The 20192-nt window shown below is 57.7% G+C and overlaps 1 protein-coding gene across 9 annotated transcripts in view; it reads left to right on the top strand.

Annotated features, from left to right (window-relative positions):
- Positions 1 to 19717, top strand: part of SCUBE1 (signal peptide, CUB domain and EGF like domain containing 1) — a 136579-nt gene extending 116862 nt beyond the window's left edge. For 3 of the 9 annotated variants that reach the window (XM_023631758.2, XM_023631757.2, XM_070254556.1), the window contains 12 exons: positions 2737 to 2856; positions 3202 to 3306; positions 4261 to 4377; positions 5180 to 5317; positions 6864 to 7067; positions 8953 to 9114; positions 10497 to 10664; positions 12632 to 12793; positions 14525 to 14722; positions 16345 to 16497; positions 16865 to 16944; positions 18838 to 19717. In XM_023631758.2, coding sequence (XP_023487526.1) covers positions 2737 to 2856; positions 3202 to 3306; positions 4261 to 4377; positions 5180 to 5317; positions 6864 to 7067; positions 8953 to 9114; positions 10497 to 10664; positions 12632 to 12793; positions 14525 to 14722; positions 16345 to 16497; positions 16865 to 16944; positions 18838 to 18990 — 1760 coding nt within the window. In that variant the 3' untranslated portion in view covers positions 18991 to 19717. Of the gene's footprint in view, positions 1 to 2736; positions 2857 to 3201; positions 3307 to 4260; positions 4378 to 5179; positions 5318 to 6863; positions 7068 to 8952; positions 9115 to 10496; positions 10665 to 12631; positions 12794 to 13482; positions 13701 to 14524; positions 14723 to 16344; positions 16498 to 16864; positions 16945 to 17722; positions 18665 to 18837 lie in introns of those variants that run through there. The other 6 variants (XM_070254555.1, XM_070254554.1, XR_011433781.1 and 3 more) reach the window with 5 other exon arrangements.
- Positions 19718 to 20192: the final 475 nt, after the last annotated feature.

Raw genomic sequence — 20192 nt, 5'->3', positions numbered from 1 at the left:
AGTTCTATTCCATTGGTGTATTTGTCTGTCCTTATGCCTATACCTCACTGTCTTGATTACTGTAGCTTTATAGTAAATTTTTAAATCATGCAGTGCGAATCTTCCAACTTTGTTTTTCATGTTCAAGATTTATCTGGCTATTCTTGAACTTCCCTTAAATTTCCACATGAATTTTAAGATATCTTTTATTTTTAAGATAAGTCCCATCAACAAACAATATTAAGTCTAAAAGATCTATTCTGAATATGAACACTTTTGAAATACAGACACACAAAGATGACTTTCTCCCTCAGGAAGGGGTAGGAGAGTTACTCATCCGTAATGAGAAGCAGAAAGGAACCAGACACCATAATTAGTTCATTGACAAGCAGAAAAAGTACTGGGTGTTTTCAGTTCGCAATAGGGATCATACTGCATATGGTACCCTCAGAGTTAAAGGTGATTCTAGAACAAGATCTGAAGATGCTTCAACTGCTTTATCCATGGCTACAGTTGCTCTGGGGCAGGGAGGACAAGCCTTGGTCATGGTGCTTGCCATGTGGTTGAGTTTGTACCCTGAGAGCATGGCCTAACCTTGGCACGATCATTCCAAAAAAAAAGAAAAGTTCATGGCAACCTGGGAAGACTCAACCTCGACTCTTCCTGGCTCTGTTGCAGCTGTTCTGCTGGTGTGGAAGCTTCAGCCCAGGGATTCTGATTGTGCATCATACAGAACGTAGATATGTTAAGGCTCCTCAGCTGTAATTGAATCTGTGTAGGAGAATTTTCTGGGGCTTCTAAAAAGAACATCTTAGGTATATTTTAACTGGCAGTTCCATTTGCAGAGTAGACCCCTCCCCACCACACGTGTAGGGCTCTGACCCGGAGAAGGAAGGGTTGTCTCTGAAACAGTCCCAAAGGAGCAGATACAGGTTGGAACTTGGGAAAGAACTGCGGCCTGTTAGAAAGTCCCACCACTTGAGTGGTTTTAGTAGACTGAAGCCGATCAAGTCCTGTCCCCTCAAGCCTCCTACAACTTCGTGTCCATTTTCAAATTTGCCTCTTACTATCTTCATTCACATTCTTCCACAGCTAGATATTTTTGCTTTAAGGCAAACATATGTTTTTTCCTTTTTTTCACTTACAATCAGTCAATTTGCCTTCCCTCTTGCTTCTCGGGCACCTTTGAACTTTTCTTTGAGGGCTCCGATGTTCTGCAGTGGTGGAATTAATGGTATATGTGGTGGGGTCAGGTTTCCCTGCTGTCCAAGCTGAGTAGGTGTGCCTGAGCTGTTCCCTGGGTGCAGCAGCAGTCCTGAGACGCCTGCATCAGAGACCGGGGACTTAGTGCGACAGCACAGCAAGCAGCAGAGCGGCACGCTTGCGCCTGTGCCTCTCACCGGCCCCAATCCCATCCATCCCGGCGGGTGCTGTGCAGGCAGGGGGTTTGCATCAGAGCCGAGGAACACCCGGCTCGGAACACTCGCCGCTTTAGAGTGGACGGAAGCCAGCCTGCTCTTTGTCTGGAGGGAGGGTTCCCTCATCCCCTAGAAGCTGCTCACTGCAAGCACTGCCCTGAGCGGTGGCCCGGGGAAAGAGCCAGCAGGGCACCCTCAGTGTCCCCAGCAAGGACGGGCGGGGCTGCTCAGGGTCGGCAGTTCACCTCTCCCAATGAGTGACCCCCATGCGAACAAGAAAGCTGCGTTGTTGTCCATCTAGTTATCGACAGTTCCCTTTAGGAATTCAGAAAAATTCAGGGAACCCTTGGGGGCTGCTGTCCCCCTTGGAAATTGGTGGATGGTTGTCCTCTTTCTTAACAGTGCGAACGCTGGGTCTCCCCGTGGCCCTCATGGCTTGCATTGTCTGCGAGTGTTTTATTCGTGTTTCTTGATTCTTTGGGAACAGAGGACTTTTGGTCTTGTATTTATTTGGGGGGATCAGATGTTTTATTTGGAGAGCCATAAGTTTGCTTTTATTTCTAGATTATTTACTTTCTAAAGACTCCTTGAAAATGTTCAGCCACATCTTGAAGATCATCCAAACTGGCAATTTCCCACTCCAACTTATTTTTTCAACTAAGTCCCCTATTTCAGTGCGTTCACTGGAGTAACTCCACCCTTGATGACAGACTCATTGCAATGCTTCCAGAGGCGTGTTCTTTTAAGCCAGTTGTCATTGACCAGTTAGACATCCATGAAACCAGCTCTGAAGATTACCAATGCTGTACACCTGTCAGGCTCTTCCTAGGAGTCTGGGAAATTTTTTAATCCTCAAAACATAAGTACACACAGGAGAAACTCTGACGAGCTCAATGTGGGACATCTTCAGGCACCTGGCGGATGTGTCGGAGGCTGCCCCACAGAGGTGTATCTAGTGACCCTGCCATGCGTAGAGGTCGGTCACTGCCCAGAAGCCCATGTCCATTTCAGCCATTCCTTTCCCCAGATGGGTGTTGACACCTGCTCTGGAGAACTCAGCCCTGCCCTCGGGTCTGGGCGTGGGGTGTGCACCTTCTCACAGACAGCCTGGACTAGTGTCAGGGGAGGAGGGAGCAAGCCAGCTCCCTGGGCCCCACATCCCCACATGTCCAAATGGATGTGGACCCAGCCATCTCCCAGCCCCTTCCACCAAGACGGTCTGGCCCCAGGACAGAGGTGTGGTGGGAGTCCCTGCTGGTCTGTGCTCAGGGGCCTTGCCAGCTCCAGAAGGCCTCCGCCCTGGCCTCCTCAAGCCCTCTCGTGTCTTCCTTCTCCTCAGAGACAGGCAAGTGCTTTTCTCGAGCCAAGGCCTCACCCCAGGCCCAGCTGTCCTGCAGCAAGGTGGGCAGTGTGGAGAGCTGCTTCCTTTCCTGCCCGGCCCACACACTCTTCATGCCAGGTAACCTGAGGCTGTCCCGAGTTGGCCTGGTGGGCAGGGGGCTTCCTTCCCTGGGGTCCAACCCCTGCTCCCTACTGTTCTCCAGGAGAGAGCCCCACCCAGGGGTGATCACTGAGTGATCCTGGGCAGCTGTCAGGTTCTCTGTGGACTGCAGTGTCCCTCTCCACAAGTGCAGTGGCTCATTCCTGCCCAGCCACTTACTCCATAGCCGTGTGGCAGAAATGAACTGACACAAGGGTCAGTCCTGACCTTCATCTAATTCATGACCCCTCTGAGGCCCCTAGCCTCTGGGGGTGCTGGAAGGGAGGGGCACCCAGGCCCACTTCATCACTGGCCTCTCTGCAGACTCGGAAAACAGCTATAGCCTGAGCTGCGGTGTCCCAAGTCTCCAGGGCAAGACGCTACAGAAACGCAACAGCACCAGCTCCGGCGCCGGGCCCAGCTGCTCAGGTAGCCCCTGGCCTGTCCATGCCGCACGCACCTGGACAACCCTTGACTTTGCATCCAGCACCATGCTCGGGGGAGAGAGAGGGGTATGCCCAGGGAAAAGCTTCCTGCCTGGGGCCTGTGCAGCATGGCCCATTGTGCTGGGGAGAGAAGAGCAGGGCTGGGACCTAGAAGCAAGCAGGTTGCAGGCTGAGTCCAAGCTCAGGGGCAGTGGACCGTGGAAGGGCCCTTCTGGCTCTGAGGCTCGGGGCCACGGTTCCAGACGATTCAGTGACCTTAAAGCGCTATGAGTCTATGAGTCTCAGACTCAGTTTCAGTGGAGTGAGCCATATCTGCTGCAGCCGTGAGGTTCTAAAAGCTCCCAGAGTCAGAGCTATCCTGGAAGACCCTGCCCCAGAAGTACCGGAGCATGGTCCCATGGGGACCGACTGGCCAGGTCCCGGTCAGCACCGAGCAGCCAGTTCTCCAGCCGGCAGGAGCAAGAGGCTGTGTCATCAGCGGCTTTTCCTGTTCGGGGTGCTGGATCCGGTGGTAGGGCTGCCTTGTGTATCACATGCGCGCATGTGTGCATGATGAGCAGGCACAACATGATTCTGAGCATCTGTGATCGTAGGGGTCTTTAGTTCAGGGGACTGTGATTTGCTTTCAAAGGAATTAGTGGTTCTGGACATCCGTATTGTTTCAAAGCCCCTCCCCTTCCTTGCTTCCCTTTCTCTTCTGTTCTGCCCCCTTTCCCGAAAGCTCGAGCTGTGTGATCTGCCTTTGGTGATGGGTAGGAGGTGGAGGCCTTGCAGGGGGAGAAATGAGGCAGCGGAGGTTCCCCCACCCCCAGCTTCTGGGGGACTTGTCCCCCAAGAGTCCCCTTATACTCAGGAACTCCCTCTGCAGCCCCTGGCCACCACCACCTCCCTGCCTACAGGAGAGGCCACCACTTGGGGGAATTTTGGCTTTCCCCAGGTGCCCCCGACACTCCCATCAGGCAGAAGGCCCGCTTCAAGATCCGAGATGCCAAATGCCACCTCCAGGCCCGCAGCCGGGAGCCAGCAAAGGAGGCCCTGAGGCAGCTGCTGCTGGGTGAGTGGGCTGCCCTGGTGCCAACCGACATGGGGAGGGGGGTCCCCGTGCCTGGGGACCAGGGTCCAGTGGGGCTGAGTTTCCAAGGGTAGGGCCTTTCTTTGTCCTCACCACCATGGTTCCTTAGCCCCACTCCTGGTTCACTGTAGACAGTGGTATTGTCCCTTGGGAAGAAGGCTAGGGATTGGGTGGAAAATTTGGGTCCCCCAGCATCCCTGGGGTCCATCATCCCTGCATTGATGGGGGTTAAGTGAGCTCCTCCAGAGCAAGGGCTTTCTGCGTAGCCTGCTTGTGTCCAAATGGAGGGAACACAGGGCTCACTCAGCAGCTCTTTCTTAAATGAGGGTGGCCAAGAAGGATGTTCTGGGCTGGGGGAACAGTACCACGAAAGCGTGCTGAGAAGGGCCCACAGGAAAGCATCCCAGCTCGGTCTCCGTGAAGATTCGTGAGCACCTTAGGGTTCTGGTGCAAAGCTGACAAACCTCAGCACTCAGCAAGCCTAACCTGGGCCAAGTTGCCCTGAGCTGGGCTGCACAGCTTCCCTAAGGAATATGCACAAGGGGCCTCCATATGCAGCAGTGCGATGGTCTCAGAAGGGCTGGGTGCAGGGCCTGGCTCAGCCACCAACCCCTCATGAGATCTCAAGCCAGCCCTAGCCTTCTCCAGCCTCAGTTTCCTCATCTGCACCGTGGACCATTAGGCAAGGTGGGACCCTTGTTGACGGCAGTCTGTGATAGGGCTAGGTAGGACCCTGCTCCCTACCCTATGCCACCTTTGCCACAGTGGTCCCTTCCTTGTCCAGAAAACTGCCACGTGACCTTTGTGACCCTCAAGTGTGACTCCTCCAAGAAGAGGCGCCGTGGCCGAAAGTCCCCATCCAAGGAGGTGACTCACATCACAGCAGAGTTTGAGGTTGAGACAAAGATGGAAGAGGCTTCAGGTGGGTGAGGGGTTCCTTCATGGGCTGCTCAGGGCCTCAGGGAGGCCAGCAGACTGGGAAGGCTGGCGAGGGTCTGCCGGGCATGAAGCTGGGCTCCTACCCGAGCCCTGGCTACTGGAAGTAGAGTCTGGCCAGGCAAGTGGGCCAACTGGCAGGGATCAGTGTAGGTCCATAACACCACTGCCCATAGCCCAGGATGGAGCAGAGGCCCAGGGCAATGAGAGGAGCAGGGCTGGGGCCCCCCAGTGACAGGCACACAGCCTCACCCACCCCCCATGCCCTCGTTGGGGCCTGGAAGCGCTGACGCCTGCAGGTCCCCAGAACAGTCAAGCCAAGGACCTGTCTCTCCCAGGTTCCAGAGCGGGGCGTGTAATGCGGCATGTGTTTCATACCGGTGCTTTCCTCTTGGCTGTAAATGAGTGTTGAGTTGTGACCGGAGTTGAGATCTGTCAGCAAATGTGTGCTGTATGTGCCCAGCCCTGGGCACTGTGGAAAGAGGGGATCAGACCATGGTCCCTGCACTAGTGACACTCCCAGCACTGGAAGGGCAGACATGCACACAAAGTACCCAGTGCCAAGGGGGACTCTGGATGGTGGGGGCATGAGAACAAACAGGGCACAGAGCTAAGGTCTCTCCCCAAGAGAGACACCCAGGAAGTCTTCCCAAAGGAGGTGCCATTTGAATCAGGACTTGAAATCAAAGTTCACCAAGTAGAAGAGGTTGCAGTGAGTGGCATTCTGGCAGAAGGAATAGAATAGGCAAAAACAGGGGCCGGCCCCGAGGCCGAGTGGTTAAGTTCTCGCACTCTGCTTTGGCGGCCCAGGGTTTTGCCGCTTCGGATCCTGGGCGCAGACATGGCAGTGCTCATCAGGCCACACTAAGGTGATGTCCCACATAGCACAACCAGAAGGACCTACAACTATAGTATACAACTATGCACTGGGGGGCTTTGGGGAGGAGAAGAAGAAGAAGAAGAAAAGGTTGGCAGCAGATGTTAGTTCAGGTGCCAATCTTACAAAAACAAACAAACAAAAAAGAATAGACAAAAGCACAGAGGTCAGAGAGAGCAGGTTGTGTTCAGGAAGCAGTGAGGAGGGCAGCATGGCTAGAAAGAGTTTACAGTGAGGGTCACAGTGCTGGGGGTTAGCGCTGGCGAAGCAGGCAGGGCCCAGACCACAAGGGGCCTTGGATTCAAGGCCAGCGAGCTGGACATTATCCTAAGGACAGTGGCAGCCTCGAAGGGGTCTGAGTGGAGGGAGGAGCACCCATCAGCGAGTCGTGCCCTGGGGAGGTGATGTGTTGGCAGCAGCAGAGGCCAGGTCTCTACTCAGATCTGCTGCAGGGCCTTGAGCAGGTCTTACCTCTCGGAACCTCAGTCTCCTCATCTGTCAGATGGACACAACAATGGTGCCTCGCCACAGGGCTGCTGCAAGAATGCGCTCCAGGCAGAGACTTGGCCCACCTCAGTGCCTGGCAGAGGGGAAGGCTCTGGGAAAAGGCCGCTCCCAGGGGGGTTTCCAGTTATGGTGTCTCCCACCCCTGCAGAGACCTGCCAAGCGGACTGCCTGCGGAAGCGAGCCGAGCAGAGCTTGCAGGCTGCCATCAAGACTCTGCGGAAGTCCATTAGCCGGCAGCATTTCTCCGTCCAGCTCGCCGGCACTGAGTACGAGGTGGCCCAGCGGCCAAGCAAGGCCCTGGAGGGCCAGGGGGCATGCGTCACAGGCCAGGTGCTACAGGATGGCAAATGCGGTGAGTCCCTGTCCACAGCCACTCAGATGTCTACTGCAAACTTACTGTGTCCTTTCCACCCGCAGCCTGGGGAAACAGCACGTGAGGGAGACAGACCAGGAGGGGACAAAGAGGCATCGTATACTCATCATAGCGGCTGTCACTCAAAGAGCGCTCCCCTGGCGCCTGGCCCTGGGCAGGGCTCTCACTGGGTCAGCGTCTATACGTGTGACCCTGCCCACAGTCCTGAAGAGGGATGGGATAGGGAGAGCAGACCAGCAGGGCCACAGTGGAGGGGTGTGAGGAGCACGGGGACCAGTCCATGTGGTTAGAGGAGGCCTCCCGGAGGAGGAGCAGAGCGAAGATACACGTGAGGCTGAGGGCCACCAGGGGTGCGGCGGCGCTGCAGGGACGCAGTGAGGCCAGGGCCACAGCGGGGGCTCAGGTAGGGCGGCCAGGCGGCATCCCAGCGAAGGCAGCTGGTCAGTGCCCGCTCTTCAGCGCCCCCATCAGCAGGCACAGGATTTTGACCCAGCCGGCCACCCGTTCCTCCACCTTATTCACCATTTTTCCTCTGCAACTGATTAGGATTTTCTGGGGTTGTATTCTGAGTTTACACCAACATCCTGCTCCTCATCAAACTTCACCCACCAGCCGTCGCGCTCACTGACAAGGGCTGCGCTAACTAGTTTATTAGTCCGCATGTAGGAAAGCTCTCCCTTCCCCCTCACCTATGTGTGTATGTGTGCATGTACGTGTGTATCTGTGTATCTGTGTATTTATATCAGTGTGGACTCATAGATTTCTCTTTTACTCATTGAATTGTGATTCATTCCTAACACTATTCCGTTCAGTGCTCAGACTGTCCCCAATTAGGCAGTGTGCACCCCATCAGGCTGGCTTCTGTGTCCTTTGATGTGTCCCCTCACTTGTTGAGCATTCTCTTATTGTCTGGCACTAAAGATGTTTCAGACTCAACTTGTGCTTTCCCAGCCTCTGCCCCGGAATCAGCCACATCTCCAAGGAGCCCTGGTTCCTTTTAGAGGAGGGTGACACGTAGAAACCAAAAGCTGGGGTGCACACTGCCACTGGAGTATCATTGCGGCTGGGCCCTCCCATTGGACAGAACTAGAAAGTATAGATCCGCACACATATACCCACATATGCACCTGTATTGTTTCTGTAGCTGCCTCATGGTTCTTTCTAACCTTCCCTCTCTCCATGTTTCTAAATAGCTTCTCCACTGAGACATTTGGCTCCATTTCTCCTTAACTCACTTTCTCAGTCAGTTTTCCTGTTTACTCATCACCTTGCTTATTTGCTCAGTGCAGCCAGCCACACTGACTTGCTCTTCAGCCCAGCGTCTCTGCACCATCCTCAGCAGCCAGGCCTTCCTGCCCATGCCTCTGTCACTCCCCCAACCCCACTGCACAGCCCTAGCTCATAAGGTGCCAACTCCACCACTTGGGGAAGGAATGGGGAGGGCGAGTGAGCTTGGTTTGGATGAAATGACTGTGGGATGTCCAGAGGCAGTTGATACATAGGCCGAGGGGTCAGGGCTGGAGAGCAGGATGGGGGGTGGAGAGAGAACAAAGGCTCCGATGGAGCCCTGGGACACAGACATTTATGAGAGGGCTGAGGGGGAGGGGTCTGTAGAGGACCCTGAGCAAGAGCAGCCAGGAAGGGGCACAAGACCAAGGTCAGGCCTCCAGGGTCCTCACCGATGGCTGCCACATGGCTCCTACCCCTGGCTCTTCTGGGATGAATCTGGGCCCCTCTGCTCCCTTTGAGCCACAGGGACGAGGGCTGTGCCCTATCTAGTAGGACAGAGCCTGGGCTTGAGGTGGACTGCCTGGCACAGCTCCCCACCTCTGCCACCAGCAATCTCTCCACTTTGCCCCGACAGTGGCCTGTGGGCCTGGGACCTACTTCAGCGGAGAGCCCAGCCAGTGTGTGCCATGCACAGCAGGGACCTACCAGGATGGGGACGGCCAGCTCAGCTGCACACCGTGCCCCAGCAATGACGGGCTTGGCCTGGCTGGTGCCCGCAACGTATCTGAATGTGGAGGCGAGTTTGGGCTCACCCTGGAAGGAGAGGCCGGGGCGGGGACGGGGTCGCCTCCTGTCTCCACTGAGGCTCCCAGAGCAAAGGCCCGGGTGCTTCGTGACACTTCATGAGGCTCTTTCTGTCCCCAGAGCCTGTCATGACTTCTATGCAGCTACACTTGCAAATGTGTTGCAGACCCACGGTACCCACGTGTCAGAGGGCACGGCAGTTAGCAAGCACTGGGCTGCACTCTGTACTTTAAAATTGCATCACGCAGTTTGGAAAAGACTTTACAGTTACAAACACTGATCATTTACAGGTCAGCTTTGGTTTATAATGGAGGTACGTGGTGCTCTGTCAAGTCCATTAGATTTTATGGAGCACTCCATCACCATCAGAATGCTCTATGGAGTGTGCCATGTGCTTGGCCAGGACCATGCTCTACACAAAGAACTTTACACTTGCCCTATACCGGGTTTGGAAAGCCCTTGTTCAATTTACCAAGCTCAATTTGGTTTGCAAAGAGCTTTTTCAGTTACTACCCGACTTAACCTCATCTGTGAGATGGGCTCAAACCCCACCCCCCATCAGCCTCCATTGGCGGGCCACTGTGGGGATCACCCAAGAGAATGGGTGGGAATGGTGTGCCTGCAGGGTGGGTGCATCAGATCCTTAGGGTGATGAAGACAGCTAGCCTTTTCTGGGGGACAGGAGACATCAGAGCCCAGCCCTGAGTCTCTGCAGGCTGGCCGGCAGCCCTCTGACCCAATACCCCCTCCAGGAGTGTGGTCTCTGCCCCTAGGGGGGATGGTGACTGTTAGGGAGCCCAGAGTGGCCGCTGGTGGGAGCAGAGGATTCTAGGATCAGAGCTGAGGGCACTCACTCAGCACCAGAACACCCTCTGCATCCTGACTTTCTGCTAGAATGTGTGGTCCCCTCCCTCTGTCCCAGCTGTGCCCTTGGGGACCTCACAAACCCCCTCCTCTGCTCTGGCCCAGCCCTGCAGATGGACAAGGCAGCATCAGCCTAGGGCTCAACGGCCCCAGTTCCTCATGTGCAGAGTCAGTGTGCCTGCCCCCCAGGGAGAGCCCCTCTGAAATAAATGACCTCCCACCTCCACCTGTAGGGTCCACACTTCCCCAAAGAGCAACTTCTGTGTTCTTCAACCTGCAGCCCTACTTGTTGGTGGGAGAAGTAAGGCCAGGCCTGGCCAATGCCACACAGCCCGTGAGCCTCTAGCAGCATCCAGACTGGGGGCCAGGCCTCGGGCAGCCCAGGCCTCCTCCTCCAGGTCCCCCCTACCCCCAGCCTCGGTGCCTTGGTGCCTTTCCCGAGGGCTGAGAGCGGAGCATGGACCGAGGCAACCCCTCTGGCCAGCCTGAGCCATGACCTCTGACTTCCAGGCCAGTGCTCTGCAGGCTTTTTCTCCACCGACGGCTTCAGGCCCTGCCAGGCCTGCCCCGTGGGCACATACCAGCCGGAACCTGGGCGCACCGGCTGCTTCCCCTGCGGAGGGGGGTTGCTCACCAAGCACGAGGGCACTGCCTCCTTCGAAGACTGTGAGGCCAAAGGTGAGGACCCCTCCACTCACCCCATGGGGCGGGGCGGGGCTGCTCAGGGACCTTTTCCCTCAATCCTCTCATGCCCTGCCCTGGCAAACCTCCAGAGTCGAGGAGCCTGGAGCCTTCAGGTGGTGGACACTGGTGACCAGCACTGTTCCACACACTGGGACAGGGACAACACGGAGTCCAACACAAGCTGGCCCAAGGCTTCCAGATGAGAGGGCCAGGCGGGCGCAGTAGTTACGGTCTGGAGCTTTGAGCCCCAGAAGCAATAAGGGGAGCCGCCAGCTCCTCTGAGCACTGGGGCGGGCTTTGAGCTGACCCTAGAAGGAAGGTTGGCACGGGGAGGGGGGTTTGTGAAGAAGTCGCGAGGCAGCAGGGGCAGTGGGGTGAGGTAGAGGCCTCACCTTAACTGAGACCCTCCCTTCAGCGCCTGCAGTCCAGCCATTGCGTCCACTCTGCCCCAGGCCGCACTCTCCTCTGATGACCCTGCTTCCCCTTCCACAAGCTGCCTCTCAGCCATCAGCCTTTGGGGCAGCTCTCCCCACCTGCTGAACAGGCAGACTGCTCTGAATCCTCTGGTCTGAAAATGAAGACCCTAACTCTTGAGTCCCCCCTCCCCTCCAGCTCCCCTTTCCTGTTAACCTTGTAGAAAGAGTATCTGGGTTCCACTCTCTCCTGAATCCCACTAGCCAGTCAGACTGTCACCCCTACTGCTCCCAGCAGTTGCTTCCATCACAGCCACCTGTAGGATCCCTGCATTGCTGGAGCCCTAGTCACTTCTCAGTCCGCATCTCCCATGACGGTGGCCCCTTCAGCACCTGTCCTGGGCCCCCGCTCAGCATCCCCCACTGAGCCTCCCCCACTCCCTCACCCCACTAGGATGTCCCAGGCTGGATGCACTCGCTCTTGAGTCTGGATAAACATCTGCTCAGTTTAAATAGTCTCTGTCTCCAGTCCAGCCTCTCCCCCGAACTCCACTTTGCACCCTCTCACCAGGAGACAGCTCCACGTTGTGTCTCACAAGCACCTCCAACCCCACATGTCCAGAGTCCCCTCATCCTCTCCCCACAGTCTCCCCGCTCCGGTCCTCGGCAGCTCCATCCTGCCAGGTGCTCACAGGAACCTTGGAGTCACCCTGAGTCCTCATTCCCTCCCCCCTCACATCCAGTCTGTCCACGGCCACTGCCAGCTCCATTTTCTAAGCAGACCCAGACTGTAGGGACTTCTTGCTACCCCACTGCTGCCCCTCTGATCCAGGCCACCACCACCACTCCCAGGATCACCCTGACCTGTCCTGCCTGTCCACCTGTCCACCTCTGCCCCCCATCCCCAAAGCCCACTCCCAGGGAAGCAGCCTGGAACACGCAGCAGCTCCGGGTGGCCCTCCTCACTCAGAGGAAAGCCTAGTCCTCACTGTGGCCCCCAGGACCCCGTGAGCTCACCCACATGACCCCTGACCCCCCTCCGGCCAGCACCGCCTCGATCCCTCTACTCCGGCCACGCCTGGCACGTACACACACCCCACCTGAGGGCCTGTGCTTTACACTCCCTCCCCCGGATAGCCTCACAGCTAGCCCTGCACTGCTCAGTCTCCACTCAGAATCCCCTCAGTGCCACCCTCCCTGGCCTCCCTCTCGAGAACTCCACACCTGGCCTTAGAACATTTCACTCCCCAGGCATCCCACCGAGCACACGAACTACGCCGCTTGGGGTGTAGTGTGAGTAGGAGGTCAGCCACAGGGGCAGGGACTTGTCCGGTTCGCACACTGCTCGGTCCCCTGTGGTCCACAGCACACTGTGCGCAGTTATGGATGGGATCAGGGCACAGAGGGGTCTGCCTGTTCAGGGGCTAGGTGAGAGGTCACTGGGTGGCGGGGAAGGCCTTGAACTCTGTGCTGAGACAGACCTCAAGGTCTGGGAGGCCCCGGGGAGAATGCCCGTCGCCCTTTCCCACCAACACCACACCCCCACAGTGCACTGCTCCCCGGGCCACCATTACAACACCACCACCCACCGGTGCATCCGCTGTCCCGTCGGCACCTACCAGCCCGAGTTTGGCCAGAACCACTGTATCACCTGTCCAGGCAACACCAGCACGGACTTCGATGGCTCCACCAACGTTACACACTGCAAGAGTAGGTGCTGCTCCTCCCGCAGCCGGGGGACTGGGAACGCTGGGAGGCACTTGGGGGCAGGTTGGGGGTGCAGGGTGAGCCCTGACCTCACATGGTGTCTGAGGGGAGACTGTGACTCCTCTCTGCTCCCTCATACCGATGCATCCCTCAGTGGGATGCCCACGGGAATCCTGCATCCATCCAGAGCCCTGTGGCACCAAGGGTGCAGCCTGGCCTGTCCCGCTCCTCAGAGCGACATGATTGCACCCATCCTGTGTGCCAGGCCAGGCCCTGCTCGAGCTCTGGGTCTCTGGAGGGAAAAGCCAGGCCCTGTGCCAGGGAGGGTGCAGAAGGCTTGTGGGGCAGCTGCCAAGGGCCAGGCCCTGCAGCTCTGAAGGCCACACCATCTAGACTGCCAACTGGGCACAAACTGACACCCTGAGCTGCGGGAAGCAGGATGCTAAGTGTGTACAAGGTGTGGAAGTGCAAGAAGAGGATCAGATGGGCTTCTCATGTGTACAAGCTCAGTTTAGCTAAAACAAAAGTGGACAGCATAAGACAGTTTGGGTAATAGATAATATCCAACTCCTTACTTAGCAAGACCTTTGGGGATAACAAGGAGGATGCTCTCTTTATTTCAGGTATTTTTAATTCATTTTTCAGAGTCCTTTGGGGCATATTTTCTGGTATTTTGCCCTTTTCCTAATCAGTGTCCAGCCAGTTATCCCTTTCCTGGGTTGCCGGTCATGTCTGGAACAGCCTAAAGGCGCAGAAAGGGATTTAATCCTGGAGGTGGACGCCATCCCCTCTGCCCAGGGCTGCCTCCCACCTGGGCTCGTGGCCTCCGGGGGCAGGAGAGCAGGTGCACTGGTGGAGCTCGGTAGAGACACGGTTTTACACGTCCTAATGAGTAAAAGCAGGGAAACCAAATGGGAGGGGAGTTTCTGGAATAATAAGGTGAACATGAAACGTTTCCCAGAAATTTTGACTTGAGAAGATCTTTAAATGAAATGTATGAAAAAATTAAGTTGATTTAACATTTATCTTCAGTTCTATTTGCAGAACTCGGGTTAAGGCTAGGAACTGTTTAGCTCATAAAAAGGTCACTTTTGGCCTCTTCAGGACACACAGTTTAGCTAAGAAGGAGAAGAAAGGGAGACACGTCTGTTTCCTCAGTGTGTTGCCTGCTTGTCCTCAGCCTTCCTGTTCCGTGGGGAGGGCGACCATGCTGGGCGCCTGGCAGGCACCCAGGGAAGGGGGCGGTGAAGGAATGGACAGAGAGTGAGTGGAGAGAAAGGGGAAGTTGGGGTTCCTGGGCTTTCACACCTGCAGCTTGGCTGCGACACGAGGAGGAGAGCAGGGGCCGGCGGGCAGAGCTGACACCTGCGGGGCCGCTGAGCGGGCCTTCCAGAGGGACGAGCGGCTGCAGGCGGGAGGCGGAGACCAGGCCCAGGTGCAGGGTCAGGCGAGGCAGCCGAGGGTGCCCTGTAAGGGGACGCCCAGGCTGGGCCTCAGAGAGCCAGCACGGGAATGGGGCCCTGCCCTCCCGCTGAGGAGCAACCCAAGCAGGGTCCCCAAGAGAAGATGCTCAGGACCTGGCCAGCAGGCAGGGAGGGCTGGGTGGAGGTGAGCCAAGCTGGGGACGGAACACCTGCCAGCCCCGCCCTGGGCCTCCAAGGCTGTGGAGGGCCCACCGGCCAGGGCACCCCTCCAGCCAGGCCTGAGCAGGCCCACGGGCCACGGTGCCCACAGACCAGCACTGCGGCGGCGAGCTTGGAGACTATACGGGCTACATCGAGTCCCCCAACTACCCTGGCGACTACCCCGCCAATGCCGAGTGCGTGTGGCACATCTCACCGCCCCCCAAGCGCAGGATCCTCATCGTGGTCCCCGAGATCTTCCTGCCCATTGAGGATGAGTGTGGCGATGTCCTGGTCATGAGGAAGAGCGGTACGTGCCAGTGGAAGCGGGGCAGCGGGACCAGAGACAGCCTCAGCCATGTTGCCACGCCCCTCATGCCCTCGGCACAGCTCCGCGGGCCAGGGAGCAGGTTGCCAGGGTGTGTCTGTGAGGCAGGGTCTAAGTCCACTTCTGTCTGACTCCAGGAGCTGGGCTTTACAGAGCTCTGTGGAAGGGTCCGAGAGCTGAGGGTGCGCCCTCAGCATGGGAATCAGGACCTGGTCAGGTCTGATCACAACACTGACCACAAGCCAGTCTCTCATCCCAGTTGTCCCACTGTGTCCTGTCACACAGCCCAGAATGAAACCTCAGGAGCGACCCCCTACTCTGCAGGGCCTCCTCCCCGCTCTGAGTCTTGGGGGCGCTAAGAGCCAGCCTGTGCAGCACCCAAGACGCCCCAGGGTCAGAAGCGCTGTCCCTTCCCCTCCGTGAGCCCCAGCCTCCTGGCTCGTCACCCTGTCAGGGACTCATGGTGAGACTTCAGGCGATGGGCAGCACTGGCCCCTCAGCAGCAGGTGAGGACAAGTGTGCTCAGATGCCACAGCAGCAAGCAAGGCAGGAAAGCCCCATGTCCCCCCAAGGACCAGCTTAAATCCCTTACGGTGTGTGCCTAGGCTGGGCAACTCACTGCTATTGTAGGGCCCACATGGAGCAAGCTCCCAGTCAGAATGTTTGGGAAGAAGGAGGAGGACACAGGCAGACACAAAAGCGTGCCTGCCCACCTGGGCCTAGAGTATCTCTGATACGCAGAGACTGGCCAGAGAAGCGGCAGGTGGGGGGGCTTCCATCCACTCTGTGCCCCTTTGCTCTGCTTAGGCTTCATTACCATGTGCAGTCATCACCCACTTAGTGTCGCTGAAGAGCCGGGAAGCCCCAGTGTGTGAATGGGAGGACTGGGGCCAGAAAGGGCAAGGCACCTGCCCGGGATCCCACAGCCAGTCAGGCCCAGCCAGGGACCATCCCCCGCCCCTTCTGGCACCAGCCTCCTTAGTGTCCCACATCCTCTCCACCATCTGCCCACAGGGCTGAGCTCTAGGGGACCCAGCCTCCCCCATCTCAAGGGGACCTCACGGAGGCTCTCCAGGGAGCAGTGAGGAGGTGGGGCACCCTTTGGCAAGCCCCAGGCACCCCAGGGATCAGCAGGCTCACCCTTGTTCATCTGCTCACAGAGGGAGGGGACTTCCCAAATCTGACCCCCCACCCCAGCCCTTGCCCTGTGCTGGGTACAGGCATGAGCCCTGTCCTTGAGGAGCAATTGGCTGGAGGGAGACAGTGACAACCCTACAGAGAGGGGCTATAATAAAGGGTTCGCCAGAGCACAGCAGGAACATAGTAGGGTGGAGATGGAGCAGTCGGGGAGGCTTCCTGGAGGAGGGTGCACAGAAACTGGTCTCAGAAGGATGAGTAGGAATTAGGGTTGAGGGTAGAGAAGGGCTTTTGAAGCAGAGGGAACAAGTATGGACTGGAGAGCTGGAATATTTGGGGGACGGGGCGTTGTGCGTGCTGGGTGGCTGACTGGGTGACGAGGGAGCCACCTGAGGCAGGAGGACGGGGCCGGGTGAGGAGCTGCGGCTCTGCGCAGCTCAGCAATGGCTGCCCCTGCCCCACCCCAGCCTCACCCACGTCCATCACCACCTATGAGACCTGCCAGACCTACGAGAGGCCCATCGCCTTCACCTCCCGCTCCCGGAAGCTCTGGATCCAGTTCAAATCCAACGAAGGCAACAGCGGCAAAGGGTTCCAGGTGCCCTATGTCACCTATGACGGTGAGTGTAGCCACACTGCGCCCAGCCCAGGCTGGCCCTGGGGACACAGAAAAATCACACATCCTGGCTTCAGGGAGCTCCAGCCTGGTGGGGGCGAGGGTTGGCACAGATGCAGACAGGGGTACGGGTGGTGCAGATGAGAGAGCGGTTAGTGTGTCTGTGGGCTTCAGCAGGAGGCACTGCCCAAGCAGGGTTTTGAAGGTTAAGTAGGGGTTTTCCAGCTAGCCAAACCTCAAGGAGAACAGTTTGGGTGGAGGGTACAAAGGCACGGAGGCTGGAGCAGGGGCGGGCAAAGGCTGACGGTGAGAGGGAAGCAGACGTGTCTGGAGCCCTTCACCTTCCCCCTCCCCTGCTGGGGGATTCGCAGAGGACTACCAGCAATTAATAGAAGATATCGTGCGCGATGGGCGGCTCTATGCCTCGGAGAACCACCAGGAAATTTTGAAGGTGAGTGAGCTGCTTCATGGGAAGGGATCCATGCAGCCTGCGATGCTCCAGGGCCATCCTTGCCCTGGCCCCAACCCCTACCCCCCCCCCCCAGAGAAGTGAGGGGAGGAGGATGGTGACAGGAGAGGAGAAGATGACAGAGGGCCGGGAGGCTGAGTCCAGTGTATCTGTCCTTCTAGACCAGGAGATCTAAGACAAGCTGTCTGGTGGGGTCTGGCCCAGACCCGGTGACGTGTCCTTGACAGGTTCCTCACCAGCTCTCAGCCCCTCTCCTCATCTGAGAAGTAGGGGTAGTTTGACAGGGTGGTATCGTGAAGTCAGTGGGCTCCACCGCTGCCTTTGGGACTGACTCCCTCCGCATCCTGCTCCTGGCCCTGAGAAGGAGAGCCACCTCACCTTGTCATCGAGGTGGCCTGGGGCCATCACACCGCAGGCACTGGCCAGATTAGGGCCCTGGGTTCTCACCATGAGAGGCTGGATCCAGAGCTTTGCTTGGGCCCTGGGGCTCTGGCCATGGCTCAGGCTCTGGGCAGACAGCACCCCAGCCTGGGAGCCAAGGGTGGGGTAGAGGGCTAGAGCGGGGCTAGGCCAGTCAGCCGGCTGACTCCTGCTCTAGCCAGGTGGCCCTGGGCGAGCCCTCTGAGCTGCGCCTCTGCGTCTGAGAAACAGGGACCGCTCGCAGAGTTGGGGGCTTCCAGCCCCAGGCCTGGTGCACTCCTGCTGCGCTCAGGCTGACCTGAAAGTCCCAGAGCGAGAAGTTTCTCACTTCCCTCCTCAGGTGCAGACCTGTTTACCGGGAACAAGAGGGTCGTCCCAGTGAGGATAGCGGGACAGTGAGGATATGCGACAGTGAGCAGGGCTCTGCTGGGGCTCCAGGAGGCCTCAGCCAGGCCTCAGCCCTGCTCCTCAGGTCCTCCTCCAGGGGGCCTCAGCCTTGCTCCTCAGGTCCTCCTCCAGGAGGCCTCAGCCCTGCTCCTCAGGTCCTCCTCCAGGGGGCCTCAGCCTTGCTCCTCAGGTCCTCCTCCAGGAGGCCTCAGCCCTGCTCCTCAGGTCCTCCTCCAGGAGGCCTCAGCCCTCCTCCTCAGCTCCTCCTCCAGGAGGCCTCAGCCAGGCCTCAGCCCTGCTCCTCAGGTCCTCCTCCAGGAGGCCTCAGCCCTGCTCCTCAGGTCCTCCTCCAGGGGGCCTCAGCCCTGCTCCTCAGCTCCTCCTCCAGGAGGCCTCAGCCAGGCCTCAGCCCTGCTCCTCAGGTCCTCCTCCAGGGGAGCCTTGCCCCACTTTACAGATGATGACCCTGGACTCAGAGAGGAGCCCCAGCCAGTAAGTGACAGAGTATAGATGGCGTCTGCCCCTCCAGATGCCGTTCTGTGAGCCCAGCCTCTGGCCGCCTGTGCTGCTCACACCCTCCCAGCTCACCTGGATGGGGCACCCCTGCGGCCCAGAATGCCTGCTCTCATTCGTGCAGCCCTAAGAGGAGGGTGGTTGCCCCTCGCACAGATGAAAACTGAACTTCAGAGCAGCGGAGCCGCTTCCCTAGGCCAAGGTGTAGGCGCCTCCAGAACCTGTGCTCCCTGCTCTGGTTCTCTGGTTTTCAACAAGTGGTTTTGTTTTATTTTTGAAGCATAACCCTTTTTAAATAAAATATTGGAACCCCAAGTGTTAAAACCAATAGATTATTTAAAAACCAATTAAACTATTAAAATGAAAAAAACTGTTCATGGCAGAGAGTTTGTGGAGTCCTGAAACCCACCAGCCAGCCCTCCTCTCCCCCTCCCCCATCCTGAGACACCCGCAGGCCCCTGCAGGCCCCGGGCCGGCCTAGCCCCAGGCCTGCTTCCCCTGACCTCGCCCCCAGCCCCACCCTTGGTCTCAGCCCGGCCTCAACGTATCTTGCAGGACAAGAAGTTGATCAAGGCCCTCTTCGACGTGTTGGCCCACCCCCAAAACTACTTCAAGTACACAGCCCAGGAGTCCAAGGAGATGTTCCCGCGGTCCTTCATCAAACTGCTGCGGTCCAAAGTGTCCCGGTTCCTGCGGCCCTACAAATAACGCTGGCGGAGCTGCGCTGCCGGGGTGGCGGTGTCCTGGGGAGGGCTGGGAGCTCCTGCCCTCCACAGTAGGAGCTGAAAGGCGGCTCCGCGCGCCTCCACGTTGCCTTGGGAAATCACCACAGCGTCTGCCCTTCAGGAAACCCTGAGCAGCTCACGGAGGGCGAGACCATGCCCAGGCAGAGACCCCGGTCCGGCTGCACTCCTCTGATGTCCGCCCCACTGGGAAAACATTGCTTAAGGCAGCCTTTCTCCCTCTCTCTCCCTTGGCCTGTTCATTTCCAGGACACCAAGTGCCCTCTCCGGAGCCGGCACTGGTGGATGCTGCCTGGGCCAGGATGCTCCATGTCACCACAAGGGTGGTCTGGGCAGAGTGCACATTTGGAAAGTGCATGCGACTCCACCTGAGGCTTCAGGAGAGAGGAGAGTGGCTGCCGCTGTCGCTGTCTCAGGGGAGGCTCTCGGAGGCAAGCCCAGCCATGCAAGGAGAGTGTGTGAAGGATGGTCTGGTGGGCTTGATAAGCTGGTGCCGATGGCTGCAGGGCGTCCACACCCGCCAACACCCCTGGCCACAGGCCCAGGACACTGGCACCGTGTCGTTGGGCTCTAAGGATTCTGTGATGGGGCAGAAGAGAGCTGCTAGGGGAGGAACCTGTAGATTTGTGCTTTCCCTTGATAGAGCATCTAATTAAGTACTATATATATATATAAATATAAAGATAAATATATATATACTTCTATTTGTGGGTACTTTAGGGAAATTCTCTCTAGTAACTGTAAATGTTAATTGCAGCCCCACCTCTTCTCCCACGAGCCAGTGTGAGCCCAGCTATTGCCAGCTCCCTGACTGATTAAACTACTCTCCAGACACTTGCTACCTCTGTTTACGTGAGGCCGCAAGCCCACAGGCCTGGGGAGAAGGCAGGCTGGCCCTGGACACACTTTGGATGCAAAATCTTTGGGAACTGGGCTCCAATGCTTTGCTGGAGTGTTGCCCTCAGATGGAACTTGATGGAAGGCAGCTTCTCCTTGGACCCCTTCCTGGGAGTGCAGGGGCCAGTGGTAAACTTTGGAAAGGTCCTATGTCTGACCTGGAGGCCATGACCTTGGGGTCCATGCTGTGCCTGCATGCCACCAGCAGGCCAGGCCTTTCCCATGCGAGCACAGGCTGTGTGACCACGAGGGGCCTCAGAGAGCATCAGC

The sequence above is a fragment of the Equus caballus genome, chromosome 28, assembly GCF_041296265.1.
Source record: "Equus caballus isolate H_3958 breed thoroughbred chromosome 28, TB-T2T, whole genome shotgun sequence".
NCBI classification, from domain to species: Eukaryota; Metazoa; Chordata; class Mammalia; order Perissodactyla; family Equidae; genus Equus; species Equus caballus.
Note: the sequence above shows the minus strand (reverse complement) of the source record. Positions and strands in the feature narration are given on the sequence as shown.